The 14,462-nt window shown below is 41.6% G+C and overlaps 1 protein-coding gene across 2 annotated transcripts; it reads right to left on the reverse strand.

Annotated features, from left to right (window-relative positions):
* Positions 1 to 153: 153 nt before the first annotated feature.
* Positions 154 to 8,267, reverse strand: rfx3 (regulatory factor X3). Of its 2 annotated transcripts, none has more exons than XM_022766995.1 (16): positions 8,160 to 8,267; positions 7,913 to 8,001; positions 6,776 to 7,034; positions 5,198 to 5,272; positions 4,723 to 4,904; positions 4,477 to 4,596; positions 4,255 to 4,379; positions 4,011 to 4,126; positions 3,046 to 3,161; positions 2,701 to 2,855; positions 2,477 to 2,574; positions 2,174 to 2,323; positions 1,852 to 2,060; positions 1,609 to 1,762; positions 1,259 to 1,301; positions 154 to 876 (listed from the first exon to the last, which is right to left on the reverse strand). In XM_022766995.1, the coding sequence occupies exons 1-16, from the start codon at positions 8,265 to 8,267 to the stop codon at positions 596 to 598; spliced, it is 2,280 nt and encodes a 759-aa protein (XP_022622716.1). In that variant the 3' UTR covers positions 154 to 595. The 2 variants fall into 2 exon arrangements, with proteins under 2 accessions (XP_022622716.1, XP_022622717.1); XM_022766996.1 differs by having other exon boundaries at positions 7,913 to 8,006; positions 8,156 to 8,267.
* Between the last annotated feature and the right edge of the window lie 6,195 nt (positions 8,268 to 14,462).

Consider the following 14,462-nt stretch of genomic DNA (forward strand, 5'->3'; position numbering starts at 1 on the left):
ATATTAAAATTAGGAGGGATAACTAGAAATTAAATCAAAACACAATGATAGCACCATGAGTTTTGGGTAATACCAATTGAAAGTACAGCAAAACTATGTACAATAGGCAAAAGTCTTGAGTAGATCGATGACTTTGCTCCATTGGGACTGGTGACGTGGATTTGAGCTCTGAGACATCAGTAGTATGAAGAAGTCTACTTTTCCTTCACTTTAAAACCTGTCTGTATACACAGAGAGGTTTACTGTTAAGTCATGACTAACCAGGAAACATTTAACGGGTCAAATTAGTCCTTTTCCTCCAGGTCCCTTCCACCAGCTGCCGCATTGTGATCATTGATGATTGAGAGCACAGACTTATGGGATGACACCACATCCAGAATCTAAGCAGTCAGACATGGACAGCACATCTTGAGTATCAGCATTTCAGCGCTCCTCCACTGACCAGGCTGGATAGGGAGAGGAGAGCATGTCCACACAAGTGCAGACAGAGACAATGCATGAAAAAGACGGAAACATCTAGACTTACAGAGAGAAAGATATGTGGAGAGTGAAACAGCAGAAATACGCCAGCCACGGTGGGCCGCGCCCCGGATCCTCAAACGGAGGCGTAGGTGTTGCCTGTGGTGCTGCAGTGGCGGATGGTTGGAGTACCAGCCGAGGGGGTGAGGATGTGCTCAGTGTGATCCTGCGGGGGTTGGGGCAGAGAGTGAAGGACACCAGGCTGAACGACCCCCACCACAGGGTGAGACCCGTCCTCTAGTGCCCCGACCTGGATCACCTGGATCACCTCATGCTCCGACTTCTCCCGCTTGGCGAGAGGTTCCCCGGACTCTTCCGTGTCGTCTTCCAAGTCACTGTCCATCCCGCTCGTTTCATCTAGACAGCAGAAAACAACACATACAACATATAAAACAATGGTATAGACGCATTCTCCTATAGGAAGCTTGACACACCTGGAGAAGATGAAACTTTTCTCTTTTTAGTTTATTTATTATAAAATCTAAATTTTGCTACATCAAGAAGCCTAAATGGGTGGGTGATTTCCCCTGCTCACACAAGGCAATCATAAAAAATGAATGCTGCTAAGATCTTGGAATCTCTTCACTAGATGTTTAGTTGATGCATTCACTGATATTTTATACATATATACAGTATATTTACAAAATGTCATTATTTCTCAAACAGTCATACAACAGGCTGCAACAATAAAATCTCTCTCGCTCTCTCTCTCTCAATCTCTAGAGATTGTGCCACATACCTTTGTCGATGTTGGTGAGGGATAGGGTGTTGAGGCTGTCGAACTAAAAACAGAGATAAACATCATAATTAGAGAGGTCACTGATGGTTTACATTGTGTTATTTTTTTCCCCCATATAAACGAGATATTAGACTGTCATTTCGTAAAAACTCCCCTCTGGGATGATTTCATCCATTTCATCATTTCATCGACAGATATGAAATACTCAAAGGTTATTTTGCATCTGACATACAGTATATCTGTCATGTGCTGTAGTGCATCACAGTGGCACTATGGAATACTGTGAAACAGGAAAGCAAATCAGTCCTGCATTAAGATACAAAAAAAAACACAAGATGCCACAGTTGTACCTCCCCCATGACACCAATGGGTGTCTCTCCAGTAGCTTGGGCCACACGATGCTCCACTAGGTAAAACATGTACTCATCATACAGCAGACGAATCAGGTGGAAGGAACCAAAGCTGGCAGCGCTGCGCAGGGTCAGGTCCCTGATGACCATTGAACTGGAGAGACATGAAAAAAACATTTTGAGTGTTTTGTCGCGACGCTGAACACACTCTCACGCGCTCAGTATGGTTGGTGGTTTGCAGACCTGTAGAAGGACCATTTTAACAGGAATTGTCGAGCCGCTCTGGGGAAGCTGGGCCGGTGCTCGTAGGGCTTGAGCACCTGAGTGACCACATTGTCCAGCCAGGCTGCCCATTGCTCCAAAGAGCTTTGCTGCTGTAGTGTGGCCTTGAAGTCCTGCTCCAAGTGCTGAACCACTCCCTCCTCACACTGGCATACCCACGATGCCTGCTCCTGTACAGCAACATAGAGAAAAAACTGGAGGTTCACACTTGTAATATAGAAGGGATACTATAGTACACATAAAAAAAGCTGTTGGATTTTCAAAAATAAGGAGCTGTTCTGACCTGTACATTGGCAAAGTCAACACGGTTGAGATCACTCAGCATCTGGTTGATCTGCGACGTGTTTTGCAACACAGCACGTGCCGCCTGAGCCAGGTGGTTCAGAGATGTGTATCTGCGCAGTGTTTGCGCAAAGGCACTAACAGCGGCAATCTGCGAAAGCGATGCATGCAAAAACCCAGTTGTTACCTACTGGTAGTATATCGTACATACAGTAACATTCAATATTACTAGTAAAAACTGTTTCTTTTGAAAACAGTAACGTGACTTTTTGTGTAGCATTGTCACAAAGCTGCAATATTTCACCTTGGTCTGGATCATTCTCTGTGGAATGGCATTCATGGCATTATTGAGCCAACCTTCCAGGCTTTTGGCAAAGTTGCGAATGGCTTGAGTCAAGGCACCTGAAAAACAAAACAAAGAAAACAACAAGACAAAAACAACAGCAGCGAGTTAATTATAACATTACAAGCACTGACACAGAAAACAAGTAAACATGAGAGGTGTCTATTGTCTATAGTGTGGCTCACTGGGAATGGGTCTCAGGACATCAGGAATGAGGATCTCCACAAGGGCCTGGTACATTAGATGGTCACAGGTGCTCATCCATTTGAGTACAGCCTCGTTTCTGCACAGCACCAGTAGCTGTGATCGGGGGAGCCGCGCTTCGATCTCACTAATGCTGCTGCAGAATGAACAAACCAGACTCTGACAGATGCCCTTTGAAATCTGATTACCCTAAAATGTTATAAGTTCAAACTTATACTATTTGAATATGATCTGGTATCTAATATTTCTCTTTAGCAAAACATGACAGACCTCATCTAATAAAACCAACAGAGTAACATAGTAAATCATCATCAGCTTGACCTCACCTGTTTTCTGTTACAGTGGCACCCTCTACTGAGTCAGGGGGAGAGTAGCGCCAGAATGTCTGCCACAGTTTTTCAATTAGACTGAACTGGAGGTTGACCACCACATCCAAGATAGCCTGAAACAAATGCAGAGAATAAACAAAAACAGTGAATAGTTTTCACTGGAGCTACTTTATAAAAGGAGAAGGAGAAATAGTCCCCTTGAAAACTGTTGAGAATGAGGTCTGTGGATTATCCAGAAGAACCAGGTCAAATGTAATTCATCAGTGCTCTCAGGAGCAAATAAACAAACAAACAAACAAACAAACAAATGACATCCCATTCACTTCCATTGTATTGATGTGGCAGTAGATATGCAATACATGGACATCTCAGAACTTAACCAAACTATGTGCACAGGGAGAAGGTGGACAGCTGTTTGTCAGACCACAAGGCCTTTGGTCACTTGTGAATGACCTGATCCCTTGTTTTCCAGACATTAAAAGATTTGTGATTGAAAACTTCACAGGATGAAGAGAAAATTCTGCTCCAAAATGCCAGTGGATGGCATTTACGAATCTCTGTCACTACAAACACACATGACCTTTCCAAAAGTTTCCACAGTCTGAATCCGGCCAAAGTTTAAACGTGTGCTCTTTTTCGAAATTTGAAAAACTTTAGTTCAGTATTTTCATTCTTGCTAAACCTTTCTTATTAAAGAAAGCTTAAGCAAGATTAAACCACTTCATTGCTGTGATGATAGATAGTGGTGGATTGAGGCATTTATACATAATGAGGTAAAACCTGGACTTGATTCTAGTAGAGAATGAAAATCTTTGTAGAAAATAAGTGGAATAGATTTATGTGGCAGCAAAATACAGCAAGTAGTGGCAGATCGATAGGAAAATGTATCGTCACAGTGCCTGCGTAGTGAAGGCTGATGTTATATCAATGAATGCTACAGTATTGAAGGGAATTTATCTAACCTCACAGTGCTCTCTGTAAAGGGACTGGAGAGCTTTTACATCCTCTGGACTGATGTTCTCTGTATTGCTCTGTCCCAGATCCAGCTCTACAAAGTCAGGGAGCGCCCGCGATGCATCTGTTAAGGTAATAAAAACTCTTTATTTGTCACTGTGGAATAATCTAAAGTCAGATATCGTTGCATTTCAATGCATTTCACATGTTTTTGGTTTTATAGACATTCAGATAAAGAGAAAAGCTGCTGACCTAGGAACTGTTGGTGGTGCTGGCTCTGTGCAATGACTGTCTGCTCTGCCGCACCAGGATGGTGCTGGCCTCCACCTGAGTAATTCTCCCCAGAGCCACTATCAAACTTCTGCACCGGCTTGAACCTGAAATCACATGGCCATGTGAAGTTCAATACCTCAGTATCAGTAATAACTGTGACAAGTGCTGCACATCTTTATGCATGTGTAGCTGCCTCTGTACCTCTGTTTCTGCTGAACAGGTTGCTGTCTCAGAGCCATATACTGCATGTCCTCTTGGAGTCTATTGAGTGGGGAATCTGGTTTTACACGTATACCATAGTAATGATATTTGGAGTTCCCTCTGCAACACAAAACCAAAAGTGAGCACATATTGAGTCTCCAGGTGAGGTGAACAGAAAAGGTCACATGGTTGGGAAAAACTGTTTTAACAGGAGAGGGAAGAGAAGAGAAGCTAAAAAAAGCTAACCGTGTCCCAAGGCGCCTTGTACGGAGTCCCATGAAGATGGAGCGGATGAGTTTGCCAAAAGAGGCTGCATTTACAGGGTCCAGTTTCTGCTCCTGGCAGTGGCGCAGATAATGATTGTAGAGGGTGGATCGTGGTAGACTTACGCCCTCTGCTGTCTCATAATTGTCCAACAGCCACTGGAGCTACAAGGGAACACATGCTGTCTTACTGAAGAGATTCACACTGGTTCATGCAAACTGTCCGGAAAGACCTCAGAGCAACAGTCAGTGAGCTGCCGCATCACAGCTCTGCAAAAGCATTTCTATAGCAGCCAATGAATTTAAAGCAACAGTTACAATTAAAAGGAGCAACAAAAACAGCAAAGCACCACACCAAACTCAAATTTATAGAGAACTGAGGGAGGCAGAACAGCAAGAGAGTGAGTTTAGCAAAAGTCGAGGTAAGGCGAGGGCAAGCATTCGTAAAAGCAACTTACATGGCTGTTGAGCAGCGAGCTTCTCTGACTGGATAAACCCTCAGATTTTTGGAGCGTCTCAATCGCCATTTCAATCTGATAAACCACGAAGCACAGGACAACAAAATGTAAGAGGGGGGAAATAAAAAAACAAAAGCAAGAAAAATAAAGAGTTGATGAAGACACATTAGTGGCCACTAGCAAAAATAAAGGAGAATCTAGAAAAGATTCCAAAGCAAGCACCTCTAAACCCAAGCAGAGCAGGACTACCTGCTATTTCAGGAAAACCTTCGCCTAGTTGAGAAACAGGGACATAAGCTCAGCAGGATCAACTAAGTACATCAGTCATGGACAACTGGCACACACACAACTCTTCCAGACTAGTATAGCTGGGTAGCAATATGTGTGGCTGTCCAGTCATGACAGATGTTTACTTATGAAGTGAGATATGCAGTATTTGGAAAATGTGAAATTCACTCTTATGAAAGGATTATTAGTTTAAAATAAATAATCTCAAGTTAATAGGATTCCATATCTTAATGTACAGTATTTCCTGTTAGCACCATCGCACGCCACTTTCCGCCAAAAAGATCTTTCATCTGTTTCAATCAAGTCTCCTCCTTGGTATTTCATTAGTCAGAAAAAATATACATATCATACAAGGATGAGCTGCTATTTTAGCAGTTAAACACACTGGTAACCTTGCACACTTTTGTACTCATTTTTTAATTTTTTTCCATAAAAAAAAAACATTTCACCTTTGTATTGTCATTATTAAACTCTCTGCCATGACTAACATCCACATAATGTAATGTCAGTAACACATCATTGCTACATTTCTGCCAAAAAGTGTCAGTACAGTGGACTACTTGAAAATGCCCAATGGGGCATTCAGCTAAAGAGCAAGGACCTTATGCTGTGTGCACCAGCTTGTCCAATACACAACTCTTGAGGAGTGGGTTAGCTGCGGTTCTCCAGAAGCACGTTCCCTCACCATTCTCCCATCTTTAACACACCTGTCTCCCAGGTTTTATCCCCTCTTTCTTTTTCACCAAACAGTGGGAATAAGAGACAGACGAAATGAGAGATGGGAACAAAGGCCTGCATTACTTGAACACAATATTAAGGGTTACAATGTGAGCATGGCTGGCAGTAGTTAAATCACTACAGAGACTCAGGCCCAGCCTACGCAGTGCATCACATACATCAGCAGAGGAAGACTGCCCGAGATAAAACACACCATACACAATCACGGAGGTGGTGTACGTACAAACTGTTTATCTGTAATGTCACATAATATGTGTACTATGTGTACACACTGACGTTTTGAGAAAATGACACAAACATTGACTCTAAGTATGGACCTCTTCTTTGGAGACTGGCATCAGCATAGATCAATAACGTATGACAGAAATAGGGAATCTATTCTAATTGGGGGAGTGTCAGCAAATGAAGAGCTGTGTGGATCTAAACAGGGAAAAGTTAGAAGTGACTACAAAGTCGCTACAAATACTAGTCAGATTGTCTTTCAACAAAACACACAAAAGCAGGCAGGCAAGGACAGGTGAGGAACCAAATTAGTAGGTACTATGCACTTACAGTAGCTGGGGAAGCTCGTGCAGTCTGGGTGGCAGGGTGGGGTCCAGCGTTGTCCATGAGGTAAGCCCCAGAACTGCTGCTGATTACCTGACCCCCTGCCAGACCCATGCTCATTCCTCCACTGCCCCCTCCTCCGTTGTTGGTCATGCCATGAGATGTCACCACAGTGGACACTTGTGATGAGCTGCCCTGTGTGTCAAAGTAGCTCCCTCCACTGTTCTGGCTATACAGCTGCGGCTCTGAGTACGAGTAGGTTCTTCTGTTCAGAAGAGAGGTTAGCAGTCAGTCAATGTGCACAAACTGAAAATAAAACTGAGAAAAAAATTGTCTAAATGGAGTACTTTTATTGCAACTTTTAAATGATCTGTGTTACTTTGCATTGTCTTGGAATAAAACATTTTTTCAGTCCAAGTATGGGTTCTCAATTATACAAGACACCTTGTTTGTGTAGGCACAGTCAAATGCTGTCAACAACAATTAGCATACTGTGAACAATCCAAAATGAATTAATTCAAAATGTCATCATTTGTAATGGTTAATGCCATTTTAAGTAATGTTCTAAGTAACATCAAATATATGTAAATCAAATAAAGTTGTTTTTGTATGTGATTTGGGTGAAGCTTTAAATATAATGTCCACATTATGTTGTCACAAGCCTGGAACTCAGCCCATGTGTCCAGTTGTTTGGTGAATGCATGATTTTGTATTTCTAAGTACTTAGTCTATCGGTCTACCTTACACCTCCAGTGTTTCCGCCAGTAGCTGATGTCACATAGCTACGTTGTGTTTGTGTCTGTATATGCACTGATGTGCATATATGTGTGTATCACAGTAGGGCAAACACAGCTTGGGCTTGTTAGTGGAGTGTGTACGTAACCCCATTCCTCAGACCCAAGGGACCTTACATAGCGTCAGCACTTAGAAGACAGACCTACTTCTGGTCATGTTCAGGTGACTGAGCACCCCTCAGAAAAGAAAACAAACACACAAAACCAGTGCACTCCCACCAGCATCATGTGCTTGTGACATGAATGATGGTGTGAAGAGACTTAAGAGGAGAAACAACAGACTGCAGAGACATAGCGCTAATATTTGTGGAGTGGTGTAAGAGCAGAGCTGGGTAGCAGAGTGACTCACATGTTGCCATTGGTGTAGACGCCACTGTTTTCCTCCACATACTGCACCTGTGCTGGGTAAACATGCTGAACCTGTTGAACAGTCTGGGCCTGGCAAAACAAATTGCAAGACCCGCAAATTAATTATCTAATTGACTAAAATTACATGTTTCACTGAGAGACACAGACATGCATGGATACAGGCATAGTATGCACATGTGTGCAGTTACATTCAGACATGAATACACACATAGACATTCTGTATGTACCTGTTGCTGGACAGGCACCTGCTGGGTGGAGCCGGTAGGCTGGACAGGCACGGTGGTCTGAAGAGGGACAGTGGAGGTGGAGTCAGCGCCTGCTTCAGGGGTCTGCATGGCGCCTGAATAAGACAGAGAAAACACAGTCTTGCTGTAGATAGATAAGGACCACAATTGCTGAAAACCAAGAGCACTCTGAACCTACTGGTCTAACTGGCAAAGCAACTTTACACTCAACAACAACAACAATATGATTTTCGTAATGCTTCGCTGAGCCAACACTCGTGGCATCAAAGATTAATAACTCATTTAAACAAAGAATAGATTTATAAATACATGCTTGTATTCTTCTAAATGTTTTTGAAAAACAGACTAAGAGTTTACAACAGAAAAAAACACAGATTACTGTTTTATAACAACTGGTGAAATAGTCATTAAGTCAGTGCCATGAACTTCAAATAACTCAACATATATAAATATATGTCCTGAACATATTGCACAAAGTAACAGAAACACAAACCATCATATGACATGACAAAAGCTTTGTATAGAACAAAACAAAGCCAATATTTATCCTCATGATTTGCTTAGCCTTGGCCATAAAATATGCCTAAATGAGATACTACTCAAGGCATAATAGAAAACATGAGGTTTAATCACAGACCCTTGTCTGTTTTGCCCAAATCAATGCTTATAAAGCTGTTCTACAGAAATTCTACACAAGCACCTGCTTTTGCCTTGTGGTACTCGATGTACTGAAAGCCTCATGCATCAGTGACACATGGTCTTGTCTCCATGTTCACAGCCATAAAACAAGTTAATATTTAACAAACTCCAAATAGATGCTGCTTCTTGTTGCTCTGTCAGTCCCCACTTTTACAGGTCTAATGTTACTTGAGATTGGAAGTCCCGGATCACTACTACGAAAAGGTGCTAAGGACAATTGGCAAGTTATCAAATTATTGAGTAACTCTACCATTTAGCATCATTACTACTAATAAAAGAGCTACACTGTGGATCAGAGAGAATGCCTAAAGTACTTACTAACCAAAGGTAAAGAGAACTATTTTGAAGATAAGGATAAAATGAGAGGAGAAACTGTTGGTGAGCCTGTGTTTGTGAGTTAATAATAGTATGGCTAACATCACCCATTCCTTCCAGGGGAAGGCCACCTCCTCCCCATCACAGTTTCCATGAACAAGCCTCTCTTGGTTAATTAAGCTGGGTCTCCTAACAGCTTCAAATCTCTCCAGGGACAGCCTGTCCCTTCCCTTTATCTTCAATATCATATTGTCCTTTTTTCTTGAGATGATGGCTATCACTTTATTTGTGTTGGGGTGACTAACCTCAAAGTTGAATTACAAAGTTGAGTCAGTCTTTCCTGGCGCACTTATGAGTGTGGGGAAAAGTGAAGCAGCAGGAAAAATCAGCAATTTCTTATAGACACAGAGGAACTGAGATTCATTAACGAAAAGCCATCTGCTTTCAGCATGACTATTTTGAACACCTTGGGGATGGGGATATGTGCATCTAATATCACTGTCAGACATGTCAGCAGGTTGTTGATAGACAGACTGTGGTCTATCTGATCGAGAAATAAACTACTATCCGGTGAGTTACATTTTTATATTCTGTGATTTTGTAAAGACGCTATTAATGAAGACAATTCACAAAAAAATGACAACCTGATTGAGCATATGATTTACATACTACTAAGTGTGAAAGCCATTGGATGCACGCTACCAGAGTAAAAAAAAATGTGATTCTGAACAATCAAAGTGTAGCCTTCAGTTTACTATATCCCAACGCTAAAAAAAGGATGAAGAGGAGAGGAGAATGTAGACTCATGTTCCACAGTGCAGTTTGAAAGCTAAAGTACATGTGCCCAACTGAGCCCACCTAATCGAGGAAAAGAGCCCCTGCATCACAACACACTCTTGTTGCCTCACCCCAACCCCCTCCACAAACACATACACACACTAACACACCTCCTGCCTCACCATTCAGGCACTCCCTTGTGGCCCACTTAAATGCTGTGCTCCACTGAGCAAGTGCAAGCCCTACAAAGACACAGAGGAACAAAAGCCACCAAGGAGGGCAACATTTTGCCCTGCGTTTTCTCCCCTCAATTCCTCTTGCTAACATTACAAGCAACAAATAGGTACACAGTCACAGCAGCTACCACAAAATTCACAGAAACATCATTTGCCTCTTTAATGATCATGTATGATAAAAGTGGAGTCTGATGCACCAAGTAAAGAAATATGAGCTGGTTAACAAGGCTGAAAAGTATACCATACACAAAATCCCTTCCTTTCACACAAATTCAACCCAAGGCAAGACGGGAGCATGATCGGGTGCTAGTAACAGGAAAACAGCTGGAAGGAGATGTAACAGGGAGCAGGTATGCAAAGTACTGTTTGTTTATGAGTTGGGTATTCAGATTATAAAGTAAACATGACATACAGTTTTGATGGTGCCAAAAATAGTCACAAAGCTAGAGTCCAACATATGAAATGATTTGATGTCAAGACAGGACCACGGGAAACAGAAATGTTAAATGTGCCAAAATTTCCTGAAACATCATGATACAGGTTACAAGAATGAGTCCAAATGTACACTGTTCAACCGATGTTGCCGGATTTGGGTTTAGGAAGGAAAAAGTAGGGACCTCCAAGTCCCCTCTTTCATCAACAACACACATTATTTCTGGCAGGCTGAGGCAAATAACAAACCAAACATGCCGTATTCTGCTAAGCCATGAAAATGGATGACTGAATAATTGAATTAATCAGCCCCTCTTTAAGTGATTGGAAATGCAACAGGATCCAGGCAGCAGGTGGCATGGTACTATTTCTGTCCTACTGGACTACAGGTAAGTGGTAACCTGATCTAATAACTAGCAGTTACCAACATCCTGTTTTGTGTGTATGCATGTTTTGGGAGGGGTGTCTGACCTATTTTGGGCTGTATATGCCCACAGATCAATATAATTACATTATTTTGGGCTTTGCCTTTAGTATATGCAAAAATGGTACCATTATTGTTCTGACCTAATTAGTGTGAACTGCTCTAGCACTGTCAGGCCCACTTACTTATCAGGTCTTACTTGACAGGTCTTTTTCATACAAAGGACTTATTACAGGTGTAATTACACATAAATAATTGACAAATAATTAAGAAGGAGAGCCAAATTCTAAGTATGGCGATGGACAACCAAAGTTTATTTACTGCTGAATACCTTTTCCATCGTGAACACATACACTCATAGTCCTACATGGTAAGGCTTTCCCACCACTACTAAAAGTATATGTGCACCTGTCCTCCAATCACCTCTCCACACACACACACACACACACACACACACACACACACACACACACACACACACACACACACACCTGTTCTCTCTCCTAACAGGAATCAAAGGTCGCAGCTGTACAGGAGACCCACTGGACCCAATAATTGTGATGCAATATGCAATATTAAGAAATCAAGTCTCTACTTATATGAATCACCTACAGGATTAAGGAATGCTAAAATTCAAGTTAAACATTATATAGTGTGAAAAAATTATAAAGTATGAATAGACTGAAATAGATGTGACTGTTTTCATTCCATTAAAGTGAGAGTAAAACAAATCTGGCACAATATGAAGCTGTTAACTCACAACTAAGGATCTTCCCCCTGTACAGTGTCATGCTAGAATGAATACACTCCTCTTTCCTGCGCATCCAGGAAATACATGCACACACACAGTACATGTGTATAACAAGAATACAAAATATAACCTTTTAACTGTTATTCATCATTTATAGAGTACACATGTATTGAAGAAGGGGCGGATAAACCCTGACGTTTACAACCCCAGACCCAGAATGTGCAATGCAGAATAACGAAAGGATTCTGGTTAAAATGGGTACTAACATCAACGTATTTTAATGTTAATCCGGCAGGTGATTTTTTGCTTTAAAGCTGACGACTGCAAAACTTAGCCTTGTGTTATCAGATAGCTTATCATAGCCATCTGATGCCACAAAGAGGGCAGATGGAAAGCTAGCGAAGCTATCTGGCTCCCTAAGACAAAAGGGAAAGTAATGGCTTAGCTATTGTCAATAGCAGTTAGTGTATGGAAAGCTAGCTCACAACACTTTATATTGTTGATCGACGTTGTTGATTTTGTATGAGCAAAAACAATTGAACCCCCCGAAACACTAACTTGTAATATCACCGTAATATTAGCTAAAAAATGCGATTACCAACAGGCATTGTCAGAAGGCAACGCTGGCGTTAGCAACCTAGCAACAACAGACACCTGCTCCTGCTCCAGCTGACCAGCTAGCATCAGTGATTAGCCAAGACCTATGCTACCACCCAGCATGGTAAGTTTAAACCAATAAGTTACACAGAAAATCCGTTTTCTGCCAAACAGACTACATTTGGGTAATTTCTAGCCACAAAGCACCCAGTGAGCAGACAATGCTAGCTCCTGCTAGCGAGCTGGACCTCTCACATCTGTGGGTATCTACAGGCAACGTTAGCAAGCAGGCTAACACGTTACAAAGAAACACCCTCGCTAGCAAAGTACCCCTGCTATTCACCGAGCCTTCATTCAGCAGCGGACAAAACATAAACCAAAGCATTAATTTCTATTTCATATAATGATACGTTGAAGCGAGAAAGGACTTCAACTCGGGCTAAAAAATAGTAAAGAATGTATTCAAACCTGAGCTGTGGACTGGTTGATGAAGATGAGGATGGTGGAGGAGGTGGTAATGATGGAGCGAGAGGTTGTTGTTGGTGGGTTACAGTCGCCAGGACTACGGTGACTATGGCGCTGCCTCACTGGGCAACAGTTGCTATAAAACTCACCGGGAGCGCGCAACCTTATCAGGCAGGTGGGAGGAGATTATAGCGCACTAAATACAGTCTTAACGGAAATAAAATCACACCCAAATACATATGTATTAGAGTGTAATGAGAGTACCTTACAAGGCTGGCCTTTACACCCGATCACTTGCGTTTAGTATGATTTATTTGGAGACTTTCAATATCATTTGTATGTTATAGGTTATTTAAATAAAGTCCGAAATTTGTTTCAGTGCTCCCAACAGGTGCAAAGACGACGCCTGGAGTCTCTGAACAGGTTGTTCTCAAGACGCTGTAGGCTTTTGTTCTCCCTCAGTTGATACCTCAAAGTTTTATAAACATCTAACCGTGATCCAGGACCTGCGTAACATGGTAATTTTGGCATTATAATGAGTAATAGTAATGATGATGAAGATACATGAAGATGCATTTGCTTAGTTTAATATGTCTGTTATATGCACACTTGAAGTTACAGGCCCATTATCAAGTCTTGCTATGAAGGGTAAAATCTGCCCCTAAAGCTACCGTGTGAACCAACTGTGGTGTTTGTCTCAGCCTCAGCAACATCTGGATGTTGCCTTTTACCATTGTCTTTCACATGCGTAATAACAGCTCATTTTGCCATGGATACTGTACATGTTTCCCTTCACATTAAACTGACTTTTACAAAATCATGAACCTGATGTATCGAACTGTTTTTGTGAATTTGTAACTACAAGCGTACACAGGCAGTGCCCAGTATATATTCACTATAGCAGTTGGCTTGAGAGGCCAACAGTGAATGCCATTACTAGTTGTTCTTCTGTGCTGTATATTTTATGACCATCATGTTAATATTTTTTTTTGCCATTATCTCACTGTCCTTCTGAGTATTAAAGTTAACTCTCCTCGTGAATGCACTTTTCTACCTAAACAATTCCAGTTAGCAGTTAGCACTGCAGGTGTTTGTTACTTGACTGTTAACATTTGCCTCAGGGCTTTGGAATCAAAAAAAGTTCCTTGTTTGATTCTAAGCTTGGGCCTTATCTTTGTGAAATTTAACTGGGGAAAGAGTTGTTTTAGGTAAAGCTGGATGTTTACCTTTGCTTTATGAGAGATTATTTACAATAACCATTGAGCCTTAAATTGTTGTCATTTTGGCACATTGTGCAAAAGTGGTGGACATTGCTAGAAAAACAAAAACATTGGTTGTATAGATATCTATGAAATTACTAAATATAAAGCATGCTACTCATGTGCTACAAGTCATTTGCCACGAGGAGGGCTAAAAACATGCAGCACATTTAAATTGGAAACAGTGACCAAACAAAGCCAGTGTTGTTAAGACGCTTCCTACTGGATACAAAGCTTAACCAACCACCTGTGTCCACTGTGCAGCACTTTTTTTTGGTTAACAGTAGTAGACAGATGCTTTTTGGAAAAGCTGTTGTTGTTGCTAAGCAA

Source organism: Seriola dumerili, unplaced genomic scaffold (assembly GCF_002260705.1).
Source record: "Seriola dumerili isolate Sdu_G_001 unplaced genomic scaffold, Sdu_1.0 BDQW01001092.1, whole genome shotgun sequence".
Taxonomy (NCBI): Eukaryota; Metazoa; Chordata; class Actinopteri; order Carangiformes; family Carangidae; genus Seriola; species Seriola dumerili.

Coding starts and splice junctions, on each gene's coding strand:
- rfx3 (XM_022766996.1), bottom strand. CDS start 8,267: ATGCAGACCCCTGAAGCAGGCGCTGACTCCACCTCCACTGTCCCTCTT. Junction 4,127..4,254: donor GCACCACCAACAGTTCCTAG/GTCAGCAGCTTT, acceptor TTACCTTAACAG/ATGCATCGCGGGCGCTCCCT. Junction 877..1,258: donor CCTCACCAACATCGACAAAG/GTATGTGGCACA, acceptor TCTGCTGTCTAG/ATGAAACGAGCGGGATGGAC.